The sequence below is a fragment of the Eubalaena glacialis genome, chromosome 9 (assembly GCF_028564815.1).
Source record: "Eubalaena glacialis isolate mEubGla1 chromosome 9, mEubGla1.1.hap2.+ XY, whole genome shotgun sequence".
Taxonomy (NCBI): Eukaryota; Metazoa; Chordata; class Mammalia; order Artiodactyla; family Balaenidae; genus Eubalaena; species Eubalaena glacialis.
The window spans coordinates 100199398-100226702 of record NC_083724.1 but is presented as its reverse complement, the minus strand read 5'-3'; the positions used below and the strand labels follow the sequence as shown (position 1 = coordinate 100226702).

The following is a 27305-nucleotide window of genomic DNA, read 5'->3' as shown; positions in this document are numbered from 1 at the left end:
AGGAGTGGGATAGCTGGATCATATAGTAGTTCTATTTTTAGTTTTTTAAGGAACCTCCATACTGTTCTCCATAGTGGCTGTACCAATTTACATTCCCACCAACAGTGAAGGAGTGTTCCTTTCTCTCCATACCCTCTCCAGCATTTATTTTTTGTAGATTTTTTGATGATGGCCATTTTTTATTTTTTTTTGAGTGTGGGAATGTTCCCCTATGATCTTTTACTTCAAAAAGTTTCAAACATACAAAAGATTGAAAATTCTTCAGTGAACTCTCAGGTACCTTCTACCTATGAGCTATGATTGACATTTTGCTGTTACATATTTATCACACATGTCTACATCCCTTGAGGGTAAGGTTTGCATTATGGATTTAATTTCTTTTACAGTTTTAGTACCATTTGGGTTTTCTATTTCTTCTTTCTGTTAAATACTGCTTTTCTAACAATTGATACACCTCTAAATTTATCTAAGTTTTCCAATTAATTGGTATAAAGTTGTTTATAATATTTTCTCTTCACAGTTTGCAGGATTTGCAGTGATGTCTTGTTTTTCATTCTGATATTGGTGATTTCTCTGAATTTATATATTTTATTCGCCTTTTCAAAGAACTCATCACTTTGATGGTAATTATTGTATATTTCATTAGCTTCTTGCTTTTATTATTTCTTCTCCTATCTTTGGGTTGCTTTTTTGTTCTAGAAAGTTTCTTGAGATGTGTAGTGCATTGATTTTGAGCCTTTCTTCTTTTATAATACAGGCATTCAGGCTATAAAATTCCTTCTAGTGGTATTAGCTGCATTCCAAAGGTTTTGATATGTAGCATTTTCTTTAACCTCTGATCAAAATATTTTATAATTTCCATGGTGATTTGAGGTAATATAGTTATTAATTTCCTCATGATCTTTTTGATAGTGGTTTTTTGGGGATTTTTTAAGCCTAGTCGCACTGTGATAAGAGAACAGATTTTGTGTGTTTTCAGTTCTTTAAAACTTGCTGGGACTGGATTTTTGACCCAAGTTGTCAGCCACTGCTCCACAGGTGCTTGAGGTCATCCTCTTTCATTCCCTCTCACGTCCACACTCCCAGTCTGAACTTCTGTTCCTCTTCTGTAGTAACCTCCTGACACTGCACCTCCATGAGTTTAACTCCTCAAATCTATTCTCCATTATTCTGGGACAGAACTGAGAATTCATAACACAGCCCCAAGGCCCTGCAGGTTCTGCACCTCAAGCCCTGGGCAGGCTAGTGTCTACTCTTCTGTCCAGACTCCACCACATCAGCTCTCAGTATCTGTGCTGGGCCAGGCCCTGTCAGTCAGCTCTGCTAATTCTGTTGTTCAGATGTCTGGGATTCTTAATAAGGTGTTTTTTTTTTTTTTTAAACTATTCACCACTGTCCATTTCTAGAACTTTTTTATTATCCCAAACAGAAACTACTCAATAAGAAATAACTCTCCAGTCCCTCTTTCTGGTAACTCTGGTAACCTCTATTCTACTATGAATTTGACTTCTCTTGGTACCTCATATAAGTGGAATCATACAATATTTGCCCTTTTGTCACTGCCCATTTGCCCTTTTGTCATAATGCTTTCAAGGTTCAATTTTTTTAAATTGTGGTAGAATACACATAATATAAAATTTAACATCTTAACCATTTTTAAGTATATACAGTTCAGTGGTATTAATTGCATTCATATTGTTGTCCAACCATCACCACCATCCATCTCCAATTTTTTCATTTTGCAAAACTGAAACTCTATACCCAATGAAAAATAACTGCCTATATATATATGTCCCCCTTCCCCCAAGCCCTTGGCAACTACCATTCTACTTTCTGTCTCTATGAATTTGACTTCTCTAGGTACCTCATATAAGTAGAATCATACAGTATGTGTCTTTTCATAACTGGTTTATGTCACTTAGCATAATGTCTTCAAGTTTCATCCATGTTGTAGTGTATGTCAGAATTTCTTTCCTTTTTATTTACTTATTTTTTATTACTATTTTTTTCATCTTTATTGGAGTATAATTGCTTTACAATGTTGTGTTAGTTACTGCTGTACAACAAAGTGAATCAGCTATACGTATACATATATCCCCATATCCCCTCCCTCTTGAGCCTCCCTCCCACCTTCCCTATCCCACCCCTGTAGGTCGTCACAAAGCATCGAGCTGATCTTCCTGTGCTATGCAGCAGCTTCCCACTAGTCATCCATTTTATATTTGGTAGTGTATACAAGTCAGTGCTACTCTCTCACTTTGTCCCAGATTCTCCTTCCCCCACTGTGTCCTCAAGTCTGTTCTCTACATCTGTGTCTTTATTCCTGCCCTGCCACTAGGTTCATCAGTACCGGTTTTATAGATTCCATATATATGCGTTAGCATATGGTATTTGTTTTTCTCTTTCTGACTTACTTCACTCTGTGTGACAGACTCTAGGTCCATCCACCTCATTACAAGTAACTCAATTTCGTTCCTTTTTATGGCTGAGTAATATTCCATTGTATGTATGTGCCACATCTTCTTTATCCATTCATCTGTCAATGGACATTTAGGTTGCTTCCATGTCCTGGCTATTGTAAATAGTGCTGCAATGAACACTGTGGTACATGTGTCCTTTTGAATTATGGTTTTCTCAGGGTATATGCACAATAATGGGATTGCTGGGTCATATGGTAGTTCTATTTTTAGCTTTTTAAGGACCCTCCGTACTGTTCTGCATAGTGGCTGTATCAATTTACGTTCCCACCAACAGTGCAAGAGGGTTCCCTTTTCTCCACACCCTCTCCAGCATTTATCGTTTGTAGATTTTTTGATGATGGCCATTCTGACTGGTGTGAGGTGACACCGTGATTTTGATTTGCATTTCTCTAATGATTAGTGATGCTGAGCATCTTTTCATGTGTTTGTTGGCAATCTGTATGTCTTCTTTGGAGAAATGTCTATTTAGGTCTTCTGCCCATTTTTAGATGGGGTTGTTTGTTTTTTTGATATTGAGCTGCATGAGCTGTTTGTAAATTTTGGAGATTAATCCTTTGTCAGTTGCTTCGTTTGCAAATATTTTCTCCCATTCTGAGGGTTGTCTTTTCGTCTTGTTTATGGTTTCCTTTGCTGTGCAAAAGCTCTGAAGTTTCATTAGGTCCCATTTGTTTATTTTTGTTTTTATTTACATTACTTTAGGAGGTGGGTCAAAAAGGATCTTGCTGTGATTTATGTCATAGAGTGTTCTGCCTATGTTTTCCTCTAAGAGTTTGATAGTGTCTGGCCTTACATTTAGGTCTTTAATCCATTTTGAGTTTATTTTTGTGTATGGTGTTAGGAAGTGTTCTAATTTCATTCTTTTACATGTAGCTGTCCAGTTTTCCCAGCAACACTTACTGAAGAGGCTGTCTTTTCTCCATTGTATATTCTTGCCTCCTTTGTCAAAGATAAAGTGACTATATGTGCATGGGTTTATCTCTGGGCTTTCTATCCTGTTCCATTGATCTATATTTCTGTTTTTGTGCCAGTACCATACTGTCTTGATTACTGTAGCTTTGTAGTATAGTCTGAAGTCAGGGAGCCTGGATTCCTCCAGCTCTGTCTTTCTTTCTCAAGATTGCTTTGGTTATTCGGGGTCTTTTGTGTTTCCATACAAATTGTAAAATTTCTTGTTGTAGTTCTGTGAAAAATGCCACTGGTAATTTGATAGGGATTGCATTGAATCTGTAGATTGCTTTGGGTAGTATAGTCATTTTCACAATGTTGATTCTTCCAATCCAAGAACGTGGTATATCTCTCCATCTGTTTGTATCATCTTTTTTAAAAATTAATTAATTAATTTTTTAACATGTTTATTGGAGTATAATTGCTTTACAATGGTGTGTTAGTTTCTGTTTTATAACAAAGTGAATCAGCTATAGATATACATATATCCCCATTTCTCCTCCCTCTTGCATTTCCCTCCCAGCCCCCCATCCCACCCCTCTAGGTGGACTGTTAGTATCATCTTTGATTTCTTTCATAAGTGTCTTGAAAGACTTTCCTTCCTTTTTAATGCTGAATCGTAGTCCATTGTACGTACATATCACATTTTGTTTTATCCATTCATCCATTGATGGACACTTGGGTTGCTTCTACCTTTTAACTGTTGTGCATAATGCTACTATGAACATGGGTATATAGATATCTCTTTGAGTCTTTGCTTTCAGTTCTTTAGGGTATATACCCAGAAGTGGAATCACTAGATCATATGGTAATTCTAGTTTTAATTTTTTGAGGAATCACCAAGCTACTTTCCAGAGCAGCTGCACCATTTTACATCCCCACCAACAGTACACAAGGGCTCCAGTTTCTCCACATCCTCTCTAACACTTTCTATTTTCTGATTTTTTTCATAGTAGCCATCTTGATAGGTGTTTTGCATTTCCCTAATGATGGGTGATGTTCAGCATCTTTTCATGTGCTTATTGGCCATTTGTATGTCTTCTTTGGAAAAATAATTCAAGGCTTTTGCCTATTTTTTAAATATAAACAACAGAAATTTATTTCTCACAGTCCTGGAGGCTGGACGTCTGAGATGAGGATGTCAGCATGCTAGGGTGAGGGCCTCTTCCAGGTTGCAGACTTCTCATTGTATCCTCACATGGTGGAAGGGGTTTTTGCCCATTTTTTAATTGAGTTGTTTCTTTTTTTGTTGTTGAGTTGGAGGAATTCTCTCTATATTCTGGATATTAATTGCTTTTCAGATATGTGATTTCCAAAAATAATTCCCATTCTGTGAGTTGCGTTTTTACTCTGTTGATAATGTCTTTTGATGCATAAAAGTTTTTCATTTTTATGAATTCCAGTTTATCTATTTTTTCTTTTGTTGCCTATGTCATTGGATTTGGCAATGATTTATTGCCAAATCCAATGTTATAAAGCTTTCCCCCCATGTTTCCTTCTAAGTGTTCTCTAAAGATGCTAAGAGTTTAATAATTGTAGCTCTTATGTTTAGGCCTTTTATCCATTTTGAGTTAATTTTTATATATGGTGTTTGATAAGGGACCATCTTTATTCTTTTGCATGTTGATATCTAGTTGTCCCAGCAGTATTTGTTGAAAAAACTGTCCTTTTCCCATTGAATGGTCTTGGCACCCTTGTTGAAAATCAATTGGTCATATATGCAAAGGTTTATTTCTGGATTTTCTGTTCTATTCCGTTGGTCTACAGTCTGTCATGTTGCTAATATTACACTGTTTTGATTTCTGTAGCTTTGCAGTAAGTTCTGAAGTCAAGAAGTATGAGTCTTCCAACTTCGTTCTTCTTTTTTAGGACTGTTTTTGTTATTGGGATCCCTTGAGAATCCAAATGAGTTTTAGGATGAGTTTTTCTATTTCTTGAAAAAATGCCATTGAGACTTTGATAGTGATGCATCAAATCTCTATAGATTGGCTTTGGGTGGTATTGACACATTAACAATATTAAGTCTTCAAATCCACAAACATGGGATGTCTTCCCATTTATTTATGTCTTCTTTAATTTCTTTTGGCAATGTTTTGCAGTTTTCAGTGTGTAAGTCTTTCAACTCCTTAGTTTAATTATTCCTAAGTATTTTATTCTTTTTTGCGCTTAAATGTAATTGTTTTCTTAATTTTCTTTTCAGATTGTTCATTGCTAGTGTATAAAAATGCAACTGGGACTTCCCTGGCAGTCCAGTGGTTAAAACTCCATGCTTCCAATGCAGGGGATGCGGGTTTGATCCCTGGTTGGGGAACTAGGATCCGACATGCCACGTGGAGCAGCCAAAAAAAAAAATGCCACTGATTTTGATGTGTTCATTTTCTACCCTGCAACTTTGCTGAATTCATAAATTAGTTCTAGCAGTTTGTATATGTGTGTGGGTGTGTGTTCTTTAGGGTTATGTGCGTATAAGAAATGTTATTCTGAACAGAGATAATTTTACTTCTTCCTTTCCAATTTGGATGCCTTTTATTTCCTTTTCTTCCCTAATTTCTCTGGGTAGAACTTCAAGTACTATATTGAATAGAAATGGCAAAAGTGGGCATCTCTGTCTTGATCTTAAAGGAAAAACGTTCAGTCTTTCGCCATTGAGTGTGATGTTAACAAGGGTTTTTTCATATATGGCCTTTATCATACTGAGAAAATTCTATTTTATTTCTAGTATGTTGAGTGCTGTTGTCATGAAAGAGTGTTAGATTTTGTCAAATGGTTTTTCTGCATTAATTAAGATGATCATATTTTTTTAACTCTTCATTCTATTAATGGTGTGTTACATTGATTGATTTTCATATATTAAACCACCATTGCAGGATTGCACCTGGTCATGGTGTATACTCCTTCTAATATGCTATTGAATCCAGTTTGCTAATGTTTTAGTGAAGATTTCTACATCAGTATTTATCACAGGTATTTGTAATTTTTTTTTCTTATGATGTCTTCATCTGGCTTTGATACCAGAGTGATGCTGGCTACATAGAATGAGTTAGGAAGTGTTCCCACCTCTTCAACTTTTTGGAAGAGTTTGAGAAATATTGGTGTTAATTCTTCTTTAAATGGTACAATTCACCAGGGAAGCCATCTGGTCCTGGACTTTTCTTTGTTGAGAGGTTTTTTATTAATAATTCAATCTCAGTACTTGTTACAGGTCTATTCAGATTTTCTATTTCCTCTTGAGTTAGTTTTGGAAGTTTGTGTGTTTCTAGGAATTTGTCTGTTTCATCTGAGTTATCCAGTTTGGTAGCTAAAGACTTTGCCAATTTTTGATCTTTTTAAAACACCAACTTTTGGTTTCATTGATTTTTCTTTATTGTTTTTCTATTCTGTATTTTGTTTATCTCAGTTTATTATGGTATACAGTTAAGTTATTGGGTTAAGATCTTTCTTCTTTTTTAATGTAGACATCTGCAGTTATAAATTTCCCTCTGGATACTTCTTCTGCTATATGTAATAAGTTTTAATATGTTGTGTTTTCCTTTTCATTTGTTCTAAGGTGTTTTCTGATTTCCCTATGATTACGTCTTTGACTATTTGGTTGTTTGAGTGCATTGTTTACTTTCTACATATATGCCATTTTCTAGTTTAAAATTTTTTTTAATTTCATTCATTGTGTTAGAAAAGATACTTTGTATGATTTTAATCTTTTAAAATTGTTTTGTGGACTAACATATGGCCTATTTTGGAGAATGTTCCCTGTGCACTTTAAAAGAATGTGTATTTGTTTTGTGCCACCCTCAGCCTATCAGTAGTGATGCTATCAGCTAGAAATGCCTGGGAGCACTCACCTGGGCCTGGGTTCCCCTTTCAGAACCAGTCACGTGGCTGGACCAACCCTTGTGTTTCTTACTATGATTGCAAGATTCCTCAGCAATAACCATCAGTAAACTGTAGAAAGGACAAGGCTTATTACTTACAAGTCTGGAGGGGAGGGTTACATGACACACCTGGGGCTACATAGTGAGGTTGCAAGGAGGGAGAGAGAAAGAGAGAGGGTGAGAGAGACGGTCAGACAGACAGACAGGCAGGCCTGGGGTTCTGCTTTATTGGAGTTTCACTAGTTCATTCCTTATTTGTGAACTTAAAATGTAAGAGTGGGAATTAAAGTGCATGAAGAAAAGAAAAAGACAAATAGCCAAATGGTCAGTTATTTAAAATCAATCAGAGATCTCTAAAATACAGGAGCTCGGATGGGGGTGGGTGAAGGGGATGGTAGGTCTTTATCTAGTTGTGTGGCTGGCAGTGTTCTTTTATTTGAGATGGCTTCTTTGAAGTGGATGCCTCAGGAAATCAAAGCTTAAGTCAGGCACTTGCATTACAAAAAAAAAAAAGAAAGAAAGAAAAGCTACTTGTCAGGGCTTACACTGCAGAATTCTGCTCTTATTGGGTGAAATGTTTTGTAAATGTTTGTTAAGCCTAATGGGCTTGTGATGTTCAGGTCCTCTCCTTACTTATCTTCTATCTGGTTGTCCTATCCTTTATTGAAAGTGAAGTATTAAAGTCTGCAACTATATTGCTATGATTTATGTCAAAGAGTGTTCTGCCTATGTTTTCCTCAAGGAGATTTATGGTTTTCAGTCTTATTTAAGTCATTAATTCATTTTGAGTTTATTTTTATATATGGTGTTAGAGAATGTTCTAATTTTATTCTTTTACAAGTAGCTGTCCAGTTTGCTCAGAACCACTTATTGAAGAGACTATCTTTTCTCCATTATATGTTTTTGCCTCCTTTCTCCTAGATTAATTGACCATAGGTGTGTGGGTTTATTTGTGGATTTCCTATCCTGTTCCATTGATCTATATTTCTGTTTTTGTGCCAGTACCATACTGTTTTGATGACTATAGCTTTGTAGTATAGTCTGAAGTCAGGGAGCCTGATTCCTCCAGCTCCATTTTTCTTTCTCAAGATTGCTTCAGCTATTCAGGGTCTTTTGTGTTTCCATGCACATTTTAAAATTTTTTGTTCTAGTTCTGTGAAAAATGCCACTGGTAGTTTGATAGGGATTGCACTGAATCTGTAGATTGCCTTGGGCAGTATAGTCATTTTGACAATATTGATTCTTCCCATCCAAGAACATGGTATATCTTTCCATCTGTTTGTGTCATCTTCAATTTCTTTCATCAGTGTCTTATAGTTTTCGGAGTACAGGTCTTTTGTCTCCTTAGGTAGGTTTATTCCTAGGTATTTTATTCTTTTTGATGCATTGGCAAATGGGATTGTTTCCTTAATTTCTCTTTCTGATCTTTCATTGTTAGTGTATAGAAATGCAGCAGATTTCTTTGTATTCATTTTGTATCCTACAAATTTACCAGAATCATTGATGAGCTCTAGTAGTTTTCTGGTAGCTCATTTAGGATTTTCTATGTATAGTATCATGTCATCTGCAAACAGTGACAGTTTTACTTCCTCTTTTCCAATTTGGAGACCTTTTATTTCTTTTTCTTCTCTGATTGCTGTGGCTAGGACTTCCAAAACTATGTTGAATAAAACTGGTGAGAGTGGACATCCTTGTCTTGTTCTTCATCTTAGAGGAAATGCTTTCAGTTTTTCACCATTGAGAATGATGTTGGCTGTGGGTTTGTCATATATGGCCTTTATTATGTTGAGGTAGGTTCTCTCTCTGCCCACTTTCTGGAGAGGTTTTATCATAAGTGGGTGTTGAATTTTGTCAAAAGCTTTTTCTACATCTATTGAGATGATCATATGGTTTTTATTCTTTAATATGTTAATGTGGTTTATCACACTGATTGATTTGCAGATATTGAAAAGTTCTTGCATCCCTGGGATAAATCCTACTTGATTGTGGTGTATGATCCTTTTAATGTGTTGTTGGATTTGGTTTGCTAGTATTTTGTTGAGGGTTTTTGCGTCTATATTCATCAGTGATATTAGCCTGTAATTTTCTTTTTTTGTGATATCTTTGTCTGGTTTTGGTATCAGGGTGATGGTGGCCTCAGAGAATGAGTTTAGAAGTGTTCCTTACTCTGCAACTTTTTGGAATGGTTTCAGGATAGGTGTTAACTCTTCTCTAAATGTTTGATAGAATTCACCTATGAAGCCCTCTGGTCCTGGACTTTTGTTTGTTGGGAGTTTTTAAAATCACAGATTCAATTTCAGTACTTGTAATTGGTCTGTTCATATGTTCAATTGCTTCCAGATTCAGTCTTGGGAGATTGTACCTTTCTAAGAATTTGTCCATTTCTTTTAGGTTGTCCATTTTATTGGCATATAATTGCCTGTAGTAGTCTGTTATGGTCCTTTGTATTTCTGTGGTATTGGTTGTAACTTCTCCTTTTTCATTTCTAACTTTATTGATTTGGGCTTTCTCCCTTTTTTTTTTTTGATGAGTCTTGCTAAAGTTTTATCAATTTTGTTTATCTTTTCAAAGAACCAGCCTTTAGTTTCATTGATCTTTTCTATTGTTTACTTTGTCTCTGTTTCATTTATTTCTGCTCTGATCTTTATGATTTCTTTCCTTCTACTAACTTTGGGTTTTGTTCTTTTTTCTCTAGTTGCTTTAGGTGTAACTTTGGGTTGTTTATTTTAGATTTTTCTTATTTCCTGAGGGAAGCTTGTATCTCTATAAACTTCCCTCTTAGAACTGCTTTTGCTGTGTCCCATAGGTTTCAGATCGTCATGATTCTGTTTTCATTTAGCTCTGGGTATTTTTTGATTTCCCCTTTGCTTTCTTCAGTAGTCCATTGGTTATTTAGTAACATATTGTTTAGCCTACATATGTTTGTATTTTTTGCAGTTTTTTTTTCTTGTAGTTGATTTCTAATCTCATAGCGTTGTGGTTGGAAAAGATGCTTGAAATGATTTCAGTTTTCTTAAATTTAGCAACGGTTGTTTTGTGGCCCAGGATGTCATCTATCCTGGAGAATGTTCCATGTGCACTTGAGAAGAATGTGTATTCTGCTGCTTTTGGATGGAATGTTCTGTAAATATCAATTAAGTCCATTTGGTCTAATGTGTCATTTAAGGCCTGTGTTTCCTTATTGATTTTCTGTCCGGATGATCTACCCATTGATGAAAGTGGGGTGTTAAAGTCCCCAGCTATTATTGTGTTACTGTCAATTTTTTCTTTTATGGATGTTAGCATTTCCCTTATATACTGAAGTACTCCTATGTTAGGTGCATATATGTTAACAACTGTTATATCTTCTTGGCTTGATCCCTTGATCATTATGTAGTGTCCTTCTTTGTCTTTTGTAGCAGTCTTTATTTTAAAGTCTATTTTGTCTCTTATGAGTATTGATACTCCAGCTTTCTTTTGATTCACATTTTCATGGAATACTTTTTTCCATCCCCTCACTTTTAGTCTGTATGTGTCTCTATATCTGAAGTGGGTCTCTTATAAACAGCATATATACAGGTCTTATTTTTGTATCCATTCAGCCAGTCTGTATCTTTCGGTTGGAGCATTTAATCCGTTTACATTTAAGGTAATTATCAGTACATATGTTCTTATTGCCCTTTTGTTAATTGTTTTGGGTTTGTGTTTGTAGGTCTTTTTCTTCCTTTCCTCCGTTTTCCTCTTCTCTTGTGATTTGATGACTCTGTGGACTGTTGTATTTGGATTCCTTTTTCTTATGTGTGTGTATATCTATTATACATTTTTGGTTTGTGGTTACCATGAGGTTTTGATATAGCAGTATACACACACACACACATATATATACACACACATGATTGTTTTCAGTTTCTGAGCTCTTAATTTCAAATATCCTGCATTTGTACTCTCTTCCTCTCACAATTATGGGTTTAGATATCCTATTTGTGTGTGGATGATTTCTTACCTTTACTGTATGTTTGCCTTTCCTGGTGAGCTTTCCCATTTTGTAATTTTCTTGTTTCCAGTTGTGGCCTTTTCTTTTCCACCTAGAGAAGTTCCTTTAGCATTTGTTGTGAAACTGGTTTGGTGGTACTGAATTCTTTTACCTGTTGCTTGTCTGTAAAGCTTTTTATTTCTCCATTGAATCTGAATGAGCACCTTGCTGGATCGAATATTCTTTTCCTTTCTTCATTTAAATGTATTGTGCCACTCCCTTTTGGCCTGCAGAGTTTCTGCTGAAAAAATCAACTGATAACCGTAAGGGGATTCCCTTGTACATTATTTGTTGCTTTTCCCTTGTTGCTTTTAATATTTTCTCTTTGTCTTTAATGTTTGTCAATTTGATTACTGTGTCTTGGCTTGTTCTTCCTTTGGTTAATCCTGCCTGGGACTCTCTGCATTTCCTGGACTTGAGTGAGTGTTTTCTTTCTCATGTTAGGGAAGTTTTCAGCTATTATCTCTTCAAATATTTTCTCAGGCCCTTTCTCTCTCTCCTCTCCTTTTGGGACCCCTATAATGCGAATGTTGGTGCATTTAATTTTGTCCCAGAGGTCTCTTAAACTGTCTTCATTTCTTTTCATTCTTCTTTCTTTATTCTGTTCTGCAGCAGTGATTTCCCCCTTTCTGTCTTCCAGCTCACTTATTCGTTCTTCTGCATCATTTTTTCTGCTATTGATTCCTTCTGGTGTATTTTTCATTTCAATTATTGTATTCTTCAACCCTGGTTGTTCTCTATATTTTCTAATTCTTTATTAAAAATTTCTTGTATTTTCTCACACTGTGCATCCATTCTTTTTCTGAGATCTTGGATCATCTTTACTATCATTAAGCTGAATTCTTTCTCTGGTAGATTGCCTGTCTCTACTTTGCTTAGTTGTTCTTTGGGGTTTCATCTTGTTTGTTTGTCTGGAACAAATTCCTGTATTTGCAGACTCAGTTCTGCAGGCTGCCTGATTGTAGTATTCTTGCTTCTGGTGTCTACCCCAGTGGGTGAGGCTGGTATAGACGCTTGTGCAGGTCTCCTAGTGGGAGGGACTGGTGCCTGCCTACTGGTGAGTGGAGCTGGATCTTGGCCCTTTGGTGGGCAGATGGGCAGAACCGTGTCAATGGATGTGTCTAGAGGTGGCTGTGGGCTCAGGAAGTCTTTAGGCAGCCTGTCTGCTGATGGGTAGGGCTATTGTTTGGCTTGAGGCATCCCAGTACTGGAGACTACAGGCTGTTGGGTGGGGCCAGGTCTTGGTGCTGATGACCCAACCCAAGCAAGATGTCTGCCTCCTTGAGAGTTCACGTAGATGCACACTCCCCGAAATCTCCACCACCCATATCCACATCCCAAGGGAGAGCCACAGCCACAACCCCCTCCCCAGGAGATCCTCCAAGACCAGCAGGTAGGTCCAGCCTAGGCTCCTGTGAAGTCACTGCCTTTGCCCTGGGTCCCAGTACATGCGAGACCTTGTGTGCACCCTCCAAGAGTAGAGTCTCCACTTCCCCCAGTCCTGTGGAGCTCCTGCAATCAAGCCTTCCTGGCCTTCAAAGCCAAATGTCTTTGGGGCTCCTCCCTCTGATGTCAGACCCCCAGGCCGGGGAACCTAATGTGGAGCTCAGAACTCTAACTCCTGTGGGAGAACTTCTGCAATATAATAATTCTCCAGTTTGTGGATCGCCCACCCAGGGTAATGGGATTTGATTATATTGTGAGTGTGCCCCTCCTACCATCTTGTTGTGGTTTCTTCTTTATATCTTTGGATGTAGAATATCTTTTTTGGCAGCTTCCAGTCTTTTTTATCGATGGCTGTTCAGCAGTTAGTTGTGTTTTTGTTGTGAGGTAAGCCCAAGCTCCTTCCACTATGCCATCTTGGATCAGCTCTCAGGAGTTTATTTTCCCATCATTTCACGTTCTTTTTCTTTTTTTAAAGAATTTTTAATTGAAATACAGTTGATTTAAACTATTTTATTAGTTTCAAGTGTACAACATTGTTATTCAGTATTTTTATAGATGTACATCATTAAAGTTATTATAAAATGTTGGCTATATTCCCTGTGCTGTATAATATATCCTCGTAGCTTATTGATTTTATACATATTAGTTTGTACCTCTTAATCCCCTACCACTACCTTGCCCCTCCCTCCCTCCAGCTTCCCACTGGTAACCACTAGTTTGTTTTCTATATATCTGTGAATCTATATCTGTTTTGTTATATTCGTTTATTTTATTTTTTAGATTCCACATATAACTGATCATATACAGTATTTTTCTTTCTCTGATTTATTTCACTAAGCATAATACTCTCCAGGTCCATCCGTGTTGATGCAAATGGCAAAATTTCATTTTTTTTTTATGGCTGAGTAATATTCCATTATATATGTAACCCACATTTTCTTTATCCATTCATCTGTTGCTTAGGTTGTTTCCGTATCTTGGCTATTGTACATGAAGCTGCTGTGATCACTGAGGTGCATGTATCTTTTCAAATTAGTGTTTTCATTTTCTATGGATATATACCCAAGAATGTAATTGCTGGATCATATGGTGGTTCTATTTTCAGTTTTTTGAAGAACCTCCATAATGTTTTCCATAGTGGCTGCACCAATTTGCATTCCTATCCATAGTGTACTAGGGTAACCTTTTCTCCATATCCTTGCCAACATTTGTTATTGGTGGTCTTTTTGATGACAGCTATTTTGACAGGTGTGAGGTGATACTTCATTGTGGTTTTGATTTACATTTCTCTGATTACCAATGTTGAGAATCTTTTCATGTGCCCTTTGGCCATGTGTATGTCTTCTTTGAGAAATATCTATTCAAGTCTTCAGCCCATTTTTTAATCGGGTTGTTTGTTTTTTTGATATTGAATTATATGAGCTGTTTATGTATGTTGGATATTAACCCCTTATCAGTTATATTATTTGAAGATATTTTCTCACTTTCAATAATAAGTTGTCTTTTCTTTTTGTCAAAGGTTTCTTTAGCTGTGCAAAAGCTTTTAAGTTTAATTAGGTCCCATTTGTTTGTTTTTGCTTTTGTTTCATTTGCCTTAGGAGACATAGCCAAAAAATATTCCTTTGATTTATGTCAAAGAGTGTTCTGCCTAAGTTTTCCTCAGGTAGTTTTATGGGTTTCAGTCTTATTTAAGTCATTAATTCATTTCAAGTTTATTTTTTTATATGGTGTTAGAGAATGTTCTAATTTTATTCTTTTACATGTAGTTGTCCCATTTTCCCAGCACCACTTACTGAAGAGACTGCCTTTTCCCCATTGTATATTCTTGCCTCCTTTGTTGTAGATTAATTGACCATAAGTTTATGGGTTTATTTTGGGGCTGTCCATTCTGTTCCATTGATGTATGTTTCTGTTTTTGTGTCAGTACCATCCTCTTTTGATTACTGTACCTTTGTAGTATAATGTGAAGTTGGGGAGTGTGATACCTCCAGCTTTGTTCTTTTTTCTCAAGATTGGTTTGGTAATTGGGAGCCTTTTTGGTTCCATATAAATGTTAGGATTATTTTTTCTAGTTTTGTGGAAAATGTCATGGGTAATTTGACAGGGATTGAATTAAATCTGTAGATTGCTTTGGGTAGTATGGCCATTTTAACAGTATTAATTCTTCCAATCCAGGAACATGGAATATCTTTTCTATTTGTTTGTATCATCTTAAATATCCTTCATCAATGTTTTAGAGTCTTCAGGTTATAGATCTTTCACATCCTTGGTTAAGTTTATTCCTAGGTATTTTATTCTCTTTGATGCAATTTTAAATGGGATTGTTTTATTGCTTTCTCTTTCTGATAGTTGATTATTAGTGTTTAGAAAACCAATAGATTTCTGTATGTCAGTCTTGTATCCTGCAACTTTACTGAATTCATTTATTAGTTCTCATAGTTTTTTGATGGAACTTTAGAATTTTCTGAGTATAACATCATGTCATCTGCAAATAGTGACATTTTTACTTCTTCCTTTCCAATTTGGATACCTTTTATTTCTTTTTCTTGTCTGACTGCTGTGGCTAGGACTTCCAATACTACTTCTCAGTGGCGAGAGTGGGCATCCTTGTCTTGTTCCTGATTTTAGAGGAAAAGCTTTGGCTTTTCACTGTTGAGTATGATGTTAGCTGTGGGTTTGTCATAAACGGCCTTTATTATGTTGAAATATGTTTCCTCTATACCAACTTTGATGCAAGTCTTTATCATGAATGGAAGTTGAATTTTGTCAAATGCTTTTCCGTGTCTATTGAAATGATAATGTGATTTTTATCCTTCTTTTTGTTAATGTGGTGTATCACACTGATTGACTTGTGGATATTGAACTGTCCTTGCATCCATGGAATAAATCCCACTTGATCATGGTGTATTATCCTTTTTATGTATTATTGAATTTGGTTTGCTAATATTTTTTGAGGATTTTTGCATCTATATTCATCACAGATATTGACTAGTAATTTTCTTTTCTTTGTAATGTCTTTTTCTAGATTTGGTATCAGTGTAATGGTGGCCTCGTAGAATGAATTTGGGAGTGTTCCCTCCTCTTCATTTTGTTGGAATAGTTTGTTACACTAGGTATTAGCTCTTCTTTATATATTTGGTAGAATTTCCCTGTGAAGCCATCTGTTCCTGGACTTTTGTTGCTGGGAGGTTTTTTGAACAATAATTCAATTTCACTACTAGTCTGTTCAGTTTGTCCATTTCTTTCTGATTCAGTCTTTGAAGATTTTGTATATCTAGGATTTTTATCCATTTCTTCTAGGTTGTTCAATTTGTTGGCATATAATTGTAATATTCTTTTATGATTTTTTGTATTTCACTGATATTGGTTGTAATCTTCTCTTTACTATCTTATTTTGTTTATTTGGGTTCTCTTTTTTTCTTAATGAGCCTAGCTAAAAGCTTATCAATTTTGTTTATCTTTTTTAAAAATCAGCTCCTAGTTTCAGTGATCTTTTGTATTTTTTTGTCTCTCTTTTATTCATTTCCTCTCTGATCTTTATTATTTCTTTACTTGTGCTGACTTGGGCTTTGTTCTTTTTCTAATTCATTTAGATGGAGGATAGGTTGTTTATCTGAGATTTTTCTTGTATGCTCAGGTATGCATGTATTATTATAATCTTCCCTCTTATTTTTGCTTTTGCTGCGTCCTGTAGGTTGTGCAAAGTTGCAATTTTTTTTATTTGTCTCGTTTTTTTCTGATTTCCTCTTTGATTTCTTCATTCATCCATTGTTTCTTTTATTAACATGTCATTTAGTCTCCATGTGTTTGTGTTTTTCCCATTTTTCTTCCAGTAATTGGTTTCTAGTTTCATACTGTTGTGGTTGAAAAAAAAAGCTTGATGTAATTTCAGTTCTCTTCTATTTATTGAGACTTGTTTTTTGGCCTGGCATGTGATCTATCCTAGAGAACATTCCATGCGCACTTGAAAAGAATGTGTATTCTGCTGTTTTTGGATGGAATGTCCTATATATATCTATTAAGTCCAACTTGTCTAATGTGTCATTTAAGACCAATATTTCATTATAGTCTCCAAATATTATTCTATTATTGTCAATTTCTCCATTTTATGTCTGTTAATATTTGCTTTCCATGTTTAGTTGCACCTATATGAAGTGCATACATATTAATAAATGTTATATTTTCTTCTTGTATTGATCACTATATCATTATATAATATCCTTCTTTGTCTTTTTTATAGACTTTCTTTTAAAGTCGAATTTGCAAGATATTAGTATTGCTACCAGCTCTCTTGTTGTTTTCATTTCCATGAAATAGCTCCTTCCATCCCTTCACTTTTAGTCTGTGTGTCTTTAATTCTAAAGAGAGTCTCTTGCACATAGATGGGTCTTGTTTTTTATCCAGTCATCCACTCTGTGTCATTTGATTGGAACATTTAGTCCATTGACATTTAAAGTAATTATATATAGGTACGTACTTAACTGCCATTTGTTACTTGTTTTCTGGTTGTTTTTGTCATTCTATATTCTTTTCTTCTTCTTTTAGTTTCTTCCCTTGTGGTTTGATGATTTTCTTTATCAAATCATGGCATGCTTGTGTTACTTTCTCCCTATTTTTGTGTATCTATTGTAGGATTTTGATTTGTGGTTACCTTGGGTTTCATATATGTTGACCTATGTATCTACTTGTTTTAAACTGGTAGTCATTTAAGTTCAAACACATTCTAAAGGATCTACATTTTTTTACTCCCCTCCCATACATTTTGTGTATTTGATGTCATATTTTACATCTTCATGTTTATCCCCTAACTGTTGATTGTAGTTATAGTTTATTTTCCAATTTTTGTCTTTTAATCTTTGTACTAGCTTATGTTAAGTGATTGATCCACAGCCTTTACTATATATTTGCCTTTACTTGTGGGGTTTTTCCTTTCCTATAAATCCTTACATCTTGTTGTAGCCTTTTTTTTCCCACTTGGAGAAGACCATTTAAGTCTTCTTTTAGAGTTAGTTTAAGTATTGATGAACTCTTTTAGTTTTTTCTTATTTGAGAAGTTCTTTATCTCACTTCTAATTCTGAATGATAATCTTGCTGGGTAGATTGTCCTAGGTTGTAGATTTTTCCCTTTGAGCACTATAAATATGTCATGCCATTCCCTTCTGGCCTGCAAAGTTTCTGCAGAAAAATCAGCTGATAGACTTATGGGTGTTCCTTTGTATGTGACTCTTTGCCTTTCTCTTGCTACCTTTAAATTCTCTCCTTATCTCTAACTTTTACCATTTTAGTTATGATACATCTTGGTCTATGTCTCTTTCAGTTCATCTTGTTTGGGATACTCTGTGTACCTGGGTATCTGTTTCCTTCTCCAGGTTCAGGAAGTTTTCAGCCATAATTTCATCAAATACATTTTCGACTCTCTTCTCTCTCTTCTCCTTATGGAACCCTTATAATGTGAATGTTAGCATGGTTGATGTTGTTTCAGAGGTCCCTTAAACTGTTCTCATATTTTAAAAATTTGTTTCTCTTTTTACTGTTTTGATTGGGTGATTTCCATCATTCTGTCTTCCAGATCACTTATGCATTCTTCTCTATTACCTATTACCATCTGTTAATTCCTTCTAGTGTGTTTTTCATTTTAGTTACTTCATTCTTCAGTTCTGACTGGTTTTTATATTTTCTAGTTCTGTGTTAAAATTCTCTCTGTGCTCATCTATTCTTTTCCCTAGTTCAGTTAGTATTCTTATTACTAATGCTTTGAACTCTTTGGTAAATTTTCTCTCTTTCATTAGTTGTTTTTTCAGAGTTTTTTCTTTGTTCTTTCGTTTTAAAGACATTCCTTTGTTTTCTCATTTCGCTTAATGTTTTCTATCTCTATAAAATTAGGTGAAACAGTTACCTATCTCGGTCTTGAAGGGTTGTACTTGTGTGGGAGCATCTCTATGCAGTCTGCATGTGTTCAGTAGTTTCAGTGTGAGAGCTGGATCTGAAATGAGCATGGGTCATGTCTTCCCCCAGGATGTGCTGACTGGTATCACCTTGGTGGGTGGTGGGGCTGGGGATGGAGGGGCTAGAGTCAGAGCCATGTGTGAGCAGAAGCTTCTTCTATGCTGAGTGGTCATCACTACCCTATCAGGGGTGGGGTCTCATCCCAAGGTGCTGAAGCAGGGGTGGGGTCCGAGCTGGCTCCTTTCTCTCTAAGTGTGCTCTCTCCCGTCTCCCAGCAATGGCACTTTTGCTCCAGGGGGCACAATGCTGGAGCAAAAGGGCTGCAGTGGGCACCTGGTGTGGGCCAGGGTGTACACTGGGACAGTCCCAGAATGCTAGTCAGCTCCATACAGCTCCTGATCTGCTGCCTCTGTGAGTGCCAGCAAAGGCTGCCCTTGCCCCATTTATATGCAGTGTTGGGTCTGAGTCAGTTCCATCCCCAACTGCACACTTTCCTCAGCAATGGCAGCCTTCAACCTAGTGGGAAGCTCTTCAGAGGTAGAGGAGCTGGATGCATGCTAGGTGGTTTCAGGAAACAATCCGGAAATCTGGGGCAGTTTTAATCTCCATTCTACACCTCATTCCTAGGAGTAAGCAAGCTTGTGTCACGAGCCAGGTCTAGGTTTCTCACAGCCCTCCTCGAAGTCCTATTAGTTTTCAAACCAGTAAGAAGACTTGTCTCCTTCTGGAATCCCTGTAATGTGAATGTCAGCATGTTGGACGCCAGGGCTGGGGTACCCAATATGTGGTTCAAACCACTCACTCCCCAGAGAGGATCTCCTAGTGGTGATATCCCCCTCCTTTTCTGTGGGCCTGGGTCCCAACCTGATAGCTCTTTTCCCTTCTTATCTGACTCGTGTGGATCTTTCTTTTACAGCTTTTGTTTTAGAAGAATATTTCTGTCCATTTCCAGTTTGTTTGCAGAGAGAATTGCTCCACTTTATGGATGTATCTTTGATGTGTTCGTGGGGGGAAGTGAGCTAAACACCTTCCTACTCTGCCATCTTGATCTCCTCTCCTCCATCCTTTTACTTTCAACCTCTTTGTGTGTTTGTATCTAAAGTGTGTGTTTTGTAGATAGCATATAGATTAATTATGCTTTTTTATCCACTCTGCCAATCTTTTCCTATTAATTGGAGAGTTCAATCCATTTACATTTAAAGTAATTATGGTTAATAAAGGACTTCTGCTGGTTTAACTTTTTTTTTTTTCTGTATGTCCTACAGGTTTTTATCCCCTCCCCCCCTTTTTTTTTACTTTTCTGTATACGTTTTTGTTATTTTCTTATTGGTTACCTTAGGGATTACAATTAAAATCTTAACCTTGTAACAACCTAGTTTGAATAATACCAACTTTGTTTCAACACTCTGCTCCTTTATGTCCCCATCCCTCCTCCTTTGTGTTGTTTTTGCACAGATTGCATCTTTATACATTGTGTGCCCGTTCACATAGATTTATAATTATTATCTAATGCATTTGCCTTTTAAATCATATAGGGGAAAAAAGGAATTAAAACCAAAGGTACAGTAGTATTGGCTTACATATTTAGTTGTGTAGTTGCTTTCTTTATTTCGTCTCATGGCTTTGAGTTACTATTATCCTTTCATTTCAGCCTGAAATGAAAGTTCTTCCTTTAGCATTTCTTGTGGGGCATATCTTTTAGTAACAACTTGCCTTAGTTTTTGTTTATCCAGGAGTCTTAATTTCTCCTTCATGTTGAAGGTTCATTTTGCTGAATGTAGAATCTTGGTTGACAGTCTTTTCTTTCTCTACTTCAAGTATTTTTTCCTGTCTTTCACTTTCTCTTCTCCCTGACAGGCTCTGTATACTTTTCTTTTCTTCATTCTTTTTTTTTTTTTTTTTTCTGTTTCTCAGACTTGATAATTTCAATTCTGTGGTCTCAGGTTTGCTGATTCTTTATTCTTCCTGCTCAAATCTGCTTTTGAGCTTCTCTAGTGGAATTTTAATTTCAGTTATTATACCTTTTAGCTCTAATATTTCAGCTCTAATATTTGGTTCCTTTTATAACTTCTGTCACTTTATTGATATTCTCATGTTGTTCATGAATCATTTTCCTGGTTTTCTTTTTGTCCATGGTTTCCTTTAACTCTCTGAACATATTTAAAGCAGTTGATTTAAAGTCTTTATTTTGTAAGTGCAATGTTTAGACTTCTTCAGGGACATTTTCTGTTAATGAATTTTCCCTCTGTATGCATCATACTTTTCATTTTCTTTGTAAAGATTTTGTGATTTCTTGTTGAAAACTGGACATCTGAATATTATAAGTGATAACTCTGGAAAACAGATTCTCCCCTTCCCCAGCATTTGCTGGTTTTGTTTGCTGAAGCCTTAGCTAGTGGTCATTTTCTTTTTTCAAATTATATTCCATTATAGGTTATTACAAGATATTGGGTGTAATTCCCTGTGTTATACAGTAAATCCTTGTTGCTTATCTATTTTATGTGTAGTTTGTATCTGTTAATACTTCTAATTTGTCCCTTCCCAAGAATTTCTTGATTTTTCTAGGTCTTTAATAGTTCTACCTACATTTTAGAAACAGCTTGTATATTCCTACAAAATAGCCTTATGGGACTTTGATTCCAATTGTATTGAGTCTGTTAAGCATCTGGGTAAGATTTGACACATTAACAGTAGTGAGTCTTTCTATAAACATGGCATTGCTTTGTTTATGTCTTTTTAATTTTCTCTCAGCAAAGTTTTATAGTTTTCAGTGTAAAGGTGTTACACAGCTTTCATTAAATTTACCCTGAGATAGTTGATATTTTGGAATGTGGTTGTAAAATTTATTGCTTTAAAATTTCCTTTTACAGTTATATGTTGGTAGTATATAGAAATATGGTTGTTTTCTGTTCCTTGTAGCCTGCAATCTTGCTAAATGTGCGTTTTAGTTCTAGAAGTTGGTTTGTCTGCTCTTTTGGGTTTTCTCCATACACGATTTTGTCATCTGCAAATAAGGATGGTTTTCCTTTTTCTTTTCTAGTCTGTGCCCCTTATTCCTTTTCTTTTATTGGCTGGAACTTTCCACACAGTGTTGGCTAGGGGCAGGGGGATCCTTGGGTGAAGTACATTTGGCATTTCACCATCGGCACAGGGTTGGCTGTGGGTTCAGCAGAGGCCCTTCCAGATGGAGGAGGCACCCTCTGGCTTCAGCAGCTGTGCTTTCCATGAAGCAGGGTGGAACTCCTCAGACACTCTCCCTGCATCTGTGGGGAGCATCACATGGAATTCTCCCTTGGGATGTAACTGTGGTGAGATGCAGTGATTTCTACTGGGACATCACTGCGTTCCTGGGGCAAACCTCACTTGGCTCTGATGTTTTATCTTTTTTTATAGTTGCTTGGTTAGATCTGCCAACATTTTGTCTAGACAGTTTGAAGGCTGTTGGGCCCTACTCTGTTTTCTTGCAGTAGCCTCATCAGGTTTCTGCATCACGGCCATGCTGGTCTCACCAGCCATCACAGCTCATTTCCCAGTCCTTGTGCTGCTTCTCCTGTGGGGTTATACCTGAGGTGCAGAGAGCAGAGGGGCTGCCCTGCCACTGACTCCTTATTTCTGGGCACACAACCCTGCACAGCACCCAGCTGTTCTGGTCCTGCCATAATGGCACTGACCAGTCAAGCAGGAGGCCTTGGGTTGGGGTGTGTGGTCCCCTTAGTGCGACTTCAGGGTTCATGTCCTGCGGGGTCTGCTTTGAATCCCACTCTGGCCTGTGGACAGTCGGGGCATGTGGCCCAGAGGTGGGCAGGCTGCAGCTCTGTGGAAGGAGGGAGGGACAATGGCTGCCTCCCAGCCACGCACTTCCACTCTGGCGTCAGCCATTAAAGGTGCCCCATGGCAGGTCCTGAGACCACCCTCTCCTGAGGATGGAGAAACTGTGGGGACCCCCAAGGCCACTGAGGGAGGCTAGCTGATTGAAGCCACGTTTCTTGTCTTGTAGATGAACACGTCTCGAACAGCAGTGGGGATGCCATGTCTGGCCCCGGCACCCAGCCCTCTACCCACCGCGGTCATTCCTGGAGCTGCCTCAGCCCAGCCTGTGCCCATGCCAGGTACTGCTCTCTCCTGCCTTCCAGCCCCGCCCTATGCACTGCCTCTGGGCCAGTATGGAAGCCTGATCCCAGCTCCAGTGTCCTGGGGGCCCTGGGCAGCCCAAGCAGGCAGCTGGAGCCTTGATGAGGGGCCAGGCTTGGGTGCAACAGGCACGCCAGCACTCCCCATGTTCTTGTGGCCACCTATGGTCAGCATGCCCGGCCCCAGGCTGCGGATCACATAGCTCCTCTGTCTCACCACTTGCCAAGTGGAACATACTGAACTGAATAGCCCAGAGGAGTCAGGTTGTGGTTTGGCCTCCAAGTCCTGCCCCGCCTGCCCATGGGTGCCCAGCCAGGGCAGCAGTCCTTGCTTTCTTTATTGCTGCAGACCTTGTTCCCTCTTAGTTTCCCATGGTCTACACTTGCTGTCTTTGCACTCACTTCCTGTACTTGAGTTGATGGTTAGAACATTGTAATCACCCTGCAGAAGTACAGTGCCTTGAATTCCAGCTTTTCCATTCCCTGATGGAAAGAGATGTTTTAAAAAATCATGTATCAGAAAAGATGTATTTCATTTACAGTTGGCTTGTGTATTGATATCTCTATTTCCCGTGTTAAGTTGCAGACATGAATGGTTTGAAAATCTGAAGCTAAAGTCTGATCTTGACTTTTCTGTTGTACGTGCTTTAAAAAAAATTGAACTAGTGACCTTGAATATTGAAGAGTTGCAAATGCTAGAAGAGTTCTGCTTTGTACTCATAAAACGAGGTCTCTCCAGCTCTATGGTCATAGATAGCAAACAGATGGACACACTCCCTCAACTGCAGTGCCATGGGCACTGCCAGCAAACTGCCCAGGGATGCATGGTTATTGGGGCAGTGCATTGCTACTGGTAGTTGGTCTCTTAGTCAGGAATGTTAGCATTTGTGTTTGGCTCTGTGGAACCTGCTGTAAAGCGCTAGGTAAGCAGACACGCCCTCATGACCCAAAGCCCGCAGGGCTGCTGTGAGTGTGGGGGAGGTACAGGTGTGTGTCTGGTGCAGGAGCACAGGCAGGCCGCCTGCTCTGCAGAGACAGTGGACCCCTTCTGCTCTGGGGGCCTGCCAACCCTCCTACTGACCTGCCTTCCTTTTCTGTCATTTGCACTGAGGCCTGTGGCCACTTGGGCCTAGCTTTGCCATGTGTTCACAGGCTGCTCCACCCACCTCTGGCCTCCAGACTGTTCTCCATGCACTGAGGTTGCCCTGCTGGGGGTGGGAGTGTTCCTCTCCTGGAAATTTCAGTGGGACTCATCCCAGACAGGCACCAGACAGCCCAGGGTGGGAGCTGAAGGCCCTGCTCCTCACTGACCAAGATGTTTCCCATTTCCCACTGGGAGGCAGCTGGTTGGGCTGCCCAGCTGTGAATTGTATAGTTCTGCTGTACTTTGGGACTTTACTAGGACTGGCTGAATTATTTTGGTTTAAATATGTTATTCCATCCATTCAGTTAGAATTGAATTTTCTAGGTGATTATACAGACTCTTCTGCCAGGCCATGATACTGTAGTAAGAGATTTCTGTTCTCTGTAATGTGCCCCTTGGTCCTTGGGTTGAGAATCATGTGCGCCTGGTTCCTGAGGGTGGTGGAAGCTGCCCTCTTCCCGCTCCCCTTGCTGTACCAGACATGTGGTTTGGAGTCCTGGCCTTGTATGTGAATGGTCAGTGGCACAGACTCCCCAAGATATTGTATATTTGAAGGAGAAAAATAAACATTTTTGCTTGAAAACAGTGTGGAACAACATCTTTTTGTTATCTTCTGTCCACGTAAAAGCTGAACAGCCAGTCTCAGAGGGAGCATGGGGTGGGTAGCCCTGGCAGGCAGCACTGCCCTGTCCTGACAGTTTCACTCTCAGCTCCATGCCTGCTGTCAACACCTTGCCCAGGAGTCTGAGGTGGCCATGAGGCGCCTGGGGGCTGAGTGGCAGGTACTGTCTTCCTGGCAGGAGCCGGGTGTGATTGACGCTGAGCTGACGTGGCTCAGAGGACGCGAGTGGGCTGTTGGGCGGGAACCCCATGCCAGCTCTGTGGCTTCGGGCCTAGGTTGCCTTGTTCACTTGGCTTTCAAACTCTGAATTTGAACTTCATTTAGATGTACAGTGGACTCTGCCCCATGGAGGGCATGAGTCTCACAGCCAACTAAATGGTGTCTCTGACCCCTGTCCATGTTGGCTGTCTCACAGAAAGCCAGGTTTGTGTGACTCACTTTGGACAGAGCTGGGTGGGGGGCTGGGCCACCTGCCCTGGGGTCACCTGAGGGGCTCTGCTGTCCTGTAGGTGCAGGGCCTTGGTGCGGATTTGGGGAGGGCCCCGTGGAATTCAGCATGTTCTCCTGGCTCGCCGGCCCTGATGGCCTTATGGTCAGCAGATGGTGCCCCTGCGTGTGTTCTGCATGTACTCAAGCTGGGGGTCGTGGTGCCTCCGGCTCCCCGCGGCTGGGGTGGCAGCCCTGGTCTGTTCGTCCTGCCTTTCCGCCGAGATACAGTCAGGCTTTGTGCCCCTGGCCACCTGCAGTGCTCCGCCTCAGCGCTAGCTCTGAGCAGAGGCCGGGCAGGTCGGGGGTGCTGCTCTGCTTGCTGTACCCGTGGAGCCAGAGGTACTTTGCTCTCCAGGGCAGTGGGCCCTGCAAGGCCCTGCCTGGTTTGGGCAGTTGCTCAGTGTGGAAGGTGGCCAGATGGCAGAGGCAGCCTGGGGTATGTATGCATAGTGCCTGGGTCATGGTCCGGCAGCCCAGCCCTCCAAGGAGCGTGACCACTCTGGTGTCGCCATTCCAACTTCCAGGGCCTCGTGTGACCGCGTCAGGCCTGTAATGAGCTGTGGCGGTTTTGTTTTCTAGATTCTGAAAGTGAGAAGCCCGACTGAGCCCAGGCAGGCCGACCCAGACCCAGACGCCAGGCCCCGTGTCATCTCATGCAGAGAAGGGGAGCCCACACCTCGTGTCCGGTTCACGATGTTTTGTAACCACTTTCTAAGCATTTTTTATTCACAATTGGAAACACAAATGTAAGCAAGAATAAAAAATATTTTGGGGGAAACAGGACGTTGGTTTTTCAAACTCCTTTCTTGTGGTCCCCAGACAGGCAGGTGACCTGAGATGGTTGGTAAGTGAATGAGAGTGTTGGAGAAACTCCTGGGACCACACAGCGGGACAGGTCTGGGGGTAAGTATCCTTAGCTAAGGGGTTCCTGAGTGGGGTGATGAACACTTTAGATGGTGCTTTACAGTACACTGGGTAGCTCACGGTCCTTGTGTCCAGACAGCAGCTGGGATGGGTCAGACGTGTGATAAGGTCCCACCTCTTAGAGAAGCAGCTGAGGCTGTGGATCTCAGGCAGCCTGGCCCCAGTTTTCAGGCATTCTCCTCCTTTATACCCAGGGCAGCCCCCATTCTATGCAGAGCCCTGGAGGCATCAGACCCTTGGAGGCTGAACAGTGATGCCCATCTCTGGTGACGGCTCCCTGGCTCGCACAGACTTGGACCCTTGCACACACAGCTCCATTCATTATGCTGCCCTTCAGGCTTCCTTACTCTGTCACATCAATCCACCAGGCACAGGACAGGCATCCACAGTGGCTTGAAATGGCCCTTCCTCCAGAATCCACATGCACCATTGGGAGGGGCCAGCCTCGGGTCTCAGACCCCTGGCTTTGGTGGGTGGTAGGATAGGCCCACTGGCCCTTGCAGGGCTGCATCACCACGGTGGTAGGGTGCCTGAAGCACAGTGTGAAAGACAGGAAACCTGCTAGTGGCCTCACAGGGTAACATGCAGTAGTAAAGTTGCAGCTTGGCCAGCAGGAATGGGGGCTCACACTGGGGCCTGGGGTTTGGGTAGGATTCAGGGGGTCCCACTCGTTGAGATGAGAAAATTGTATCTTTGTGTTAATTAATCTCTGACTTCAATTTAATGTTTCCTTCAGTGAAGAATGTGGTGTAGGGGCAGCAGCACCTGGGTTGTGTCACCACTGGAGCCCACAGATGCTGTGTATAACATTGTAGTTGTCGCAGGTGTCCCCAAACGTCATTTATGGTCATCACACAAAATGCCAACCCCTGAGACTCAAGTCCTGTCCAGTTGGCTGATGAAAGCAGAGCAGTGTGGGCTTCCTGCCTCCCCACAGCTTCCCAGAGGGTGTGCGGGTGAGGTTTGGGGATGCACATGGGGGCTGCCCACCTCATCCCTTGCCAGCTCTTGGTGCTGCTGCCCGGGCCAAGTGGACATGCCCTCGTGTGTGCTCTCCTCTGTGATAAAGTAGAACAGGCCATTGTTCTGCCAGACGTAATGACATCGTGTATTTTCATTGTGTTCATTTTGTCATTGTCTGTGGCTCCTGTTACTGGTTTTCTATTGATGGAAGTAATGCACAGCTTACCTTTTCAGACAGCAAATTTATTGAAATCATTTTAAGCAAGTAAGAGTACAGATGCTAATGGTAAAAATTGGTGGTAAGATAGTAGTAACTAAAGGTAAAAGCACACGAG

At 39.6% G+C, this 27305-nt stretch overlaps 1 protein-coding gene across 6 annotated transcripts in view; it reads left to right on the top strand.

Moving 5' to 3' along the window:
* WNK2 (WNK lysine deficient protein kinase 2) overlaps nucleotides 1-25850 on the top strand; it is a 148111-nt gene extending 122261 nt beyond the window's left edge. For 4 of the 6 annotated variants that reach the window (XM_061200628.1, XM_061200631.1, XM_061200629.1 and 1 more), the window contains one exon: nucleotides 22696-23241. In XM_061200628.1, coding sequence (XP_061056611.1) covers nucleotides 22696-23031 — 336 coding nt within the window. In that variant the 3' untranslated portion in view covers nucleotides 23032-23241. Of the gene's footprint in view, nucleotides 1-22695; nucleotides 23242-25662 lie in introns of those variants that run through there. The other 2 variants (XM_061200630.1, XM_061200632.1) reach the window with 2 other exon arrangements.
* Nucleotides 25851-27305: the final 1455 nt, after the last annotated feature.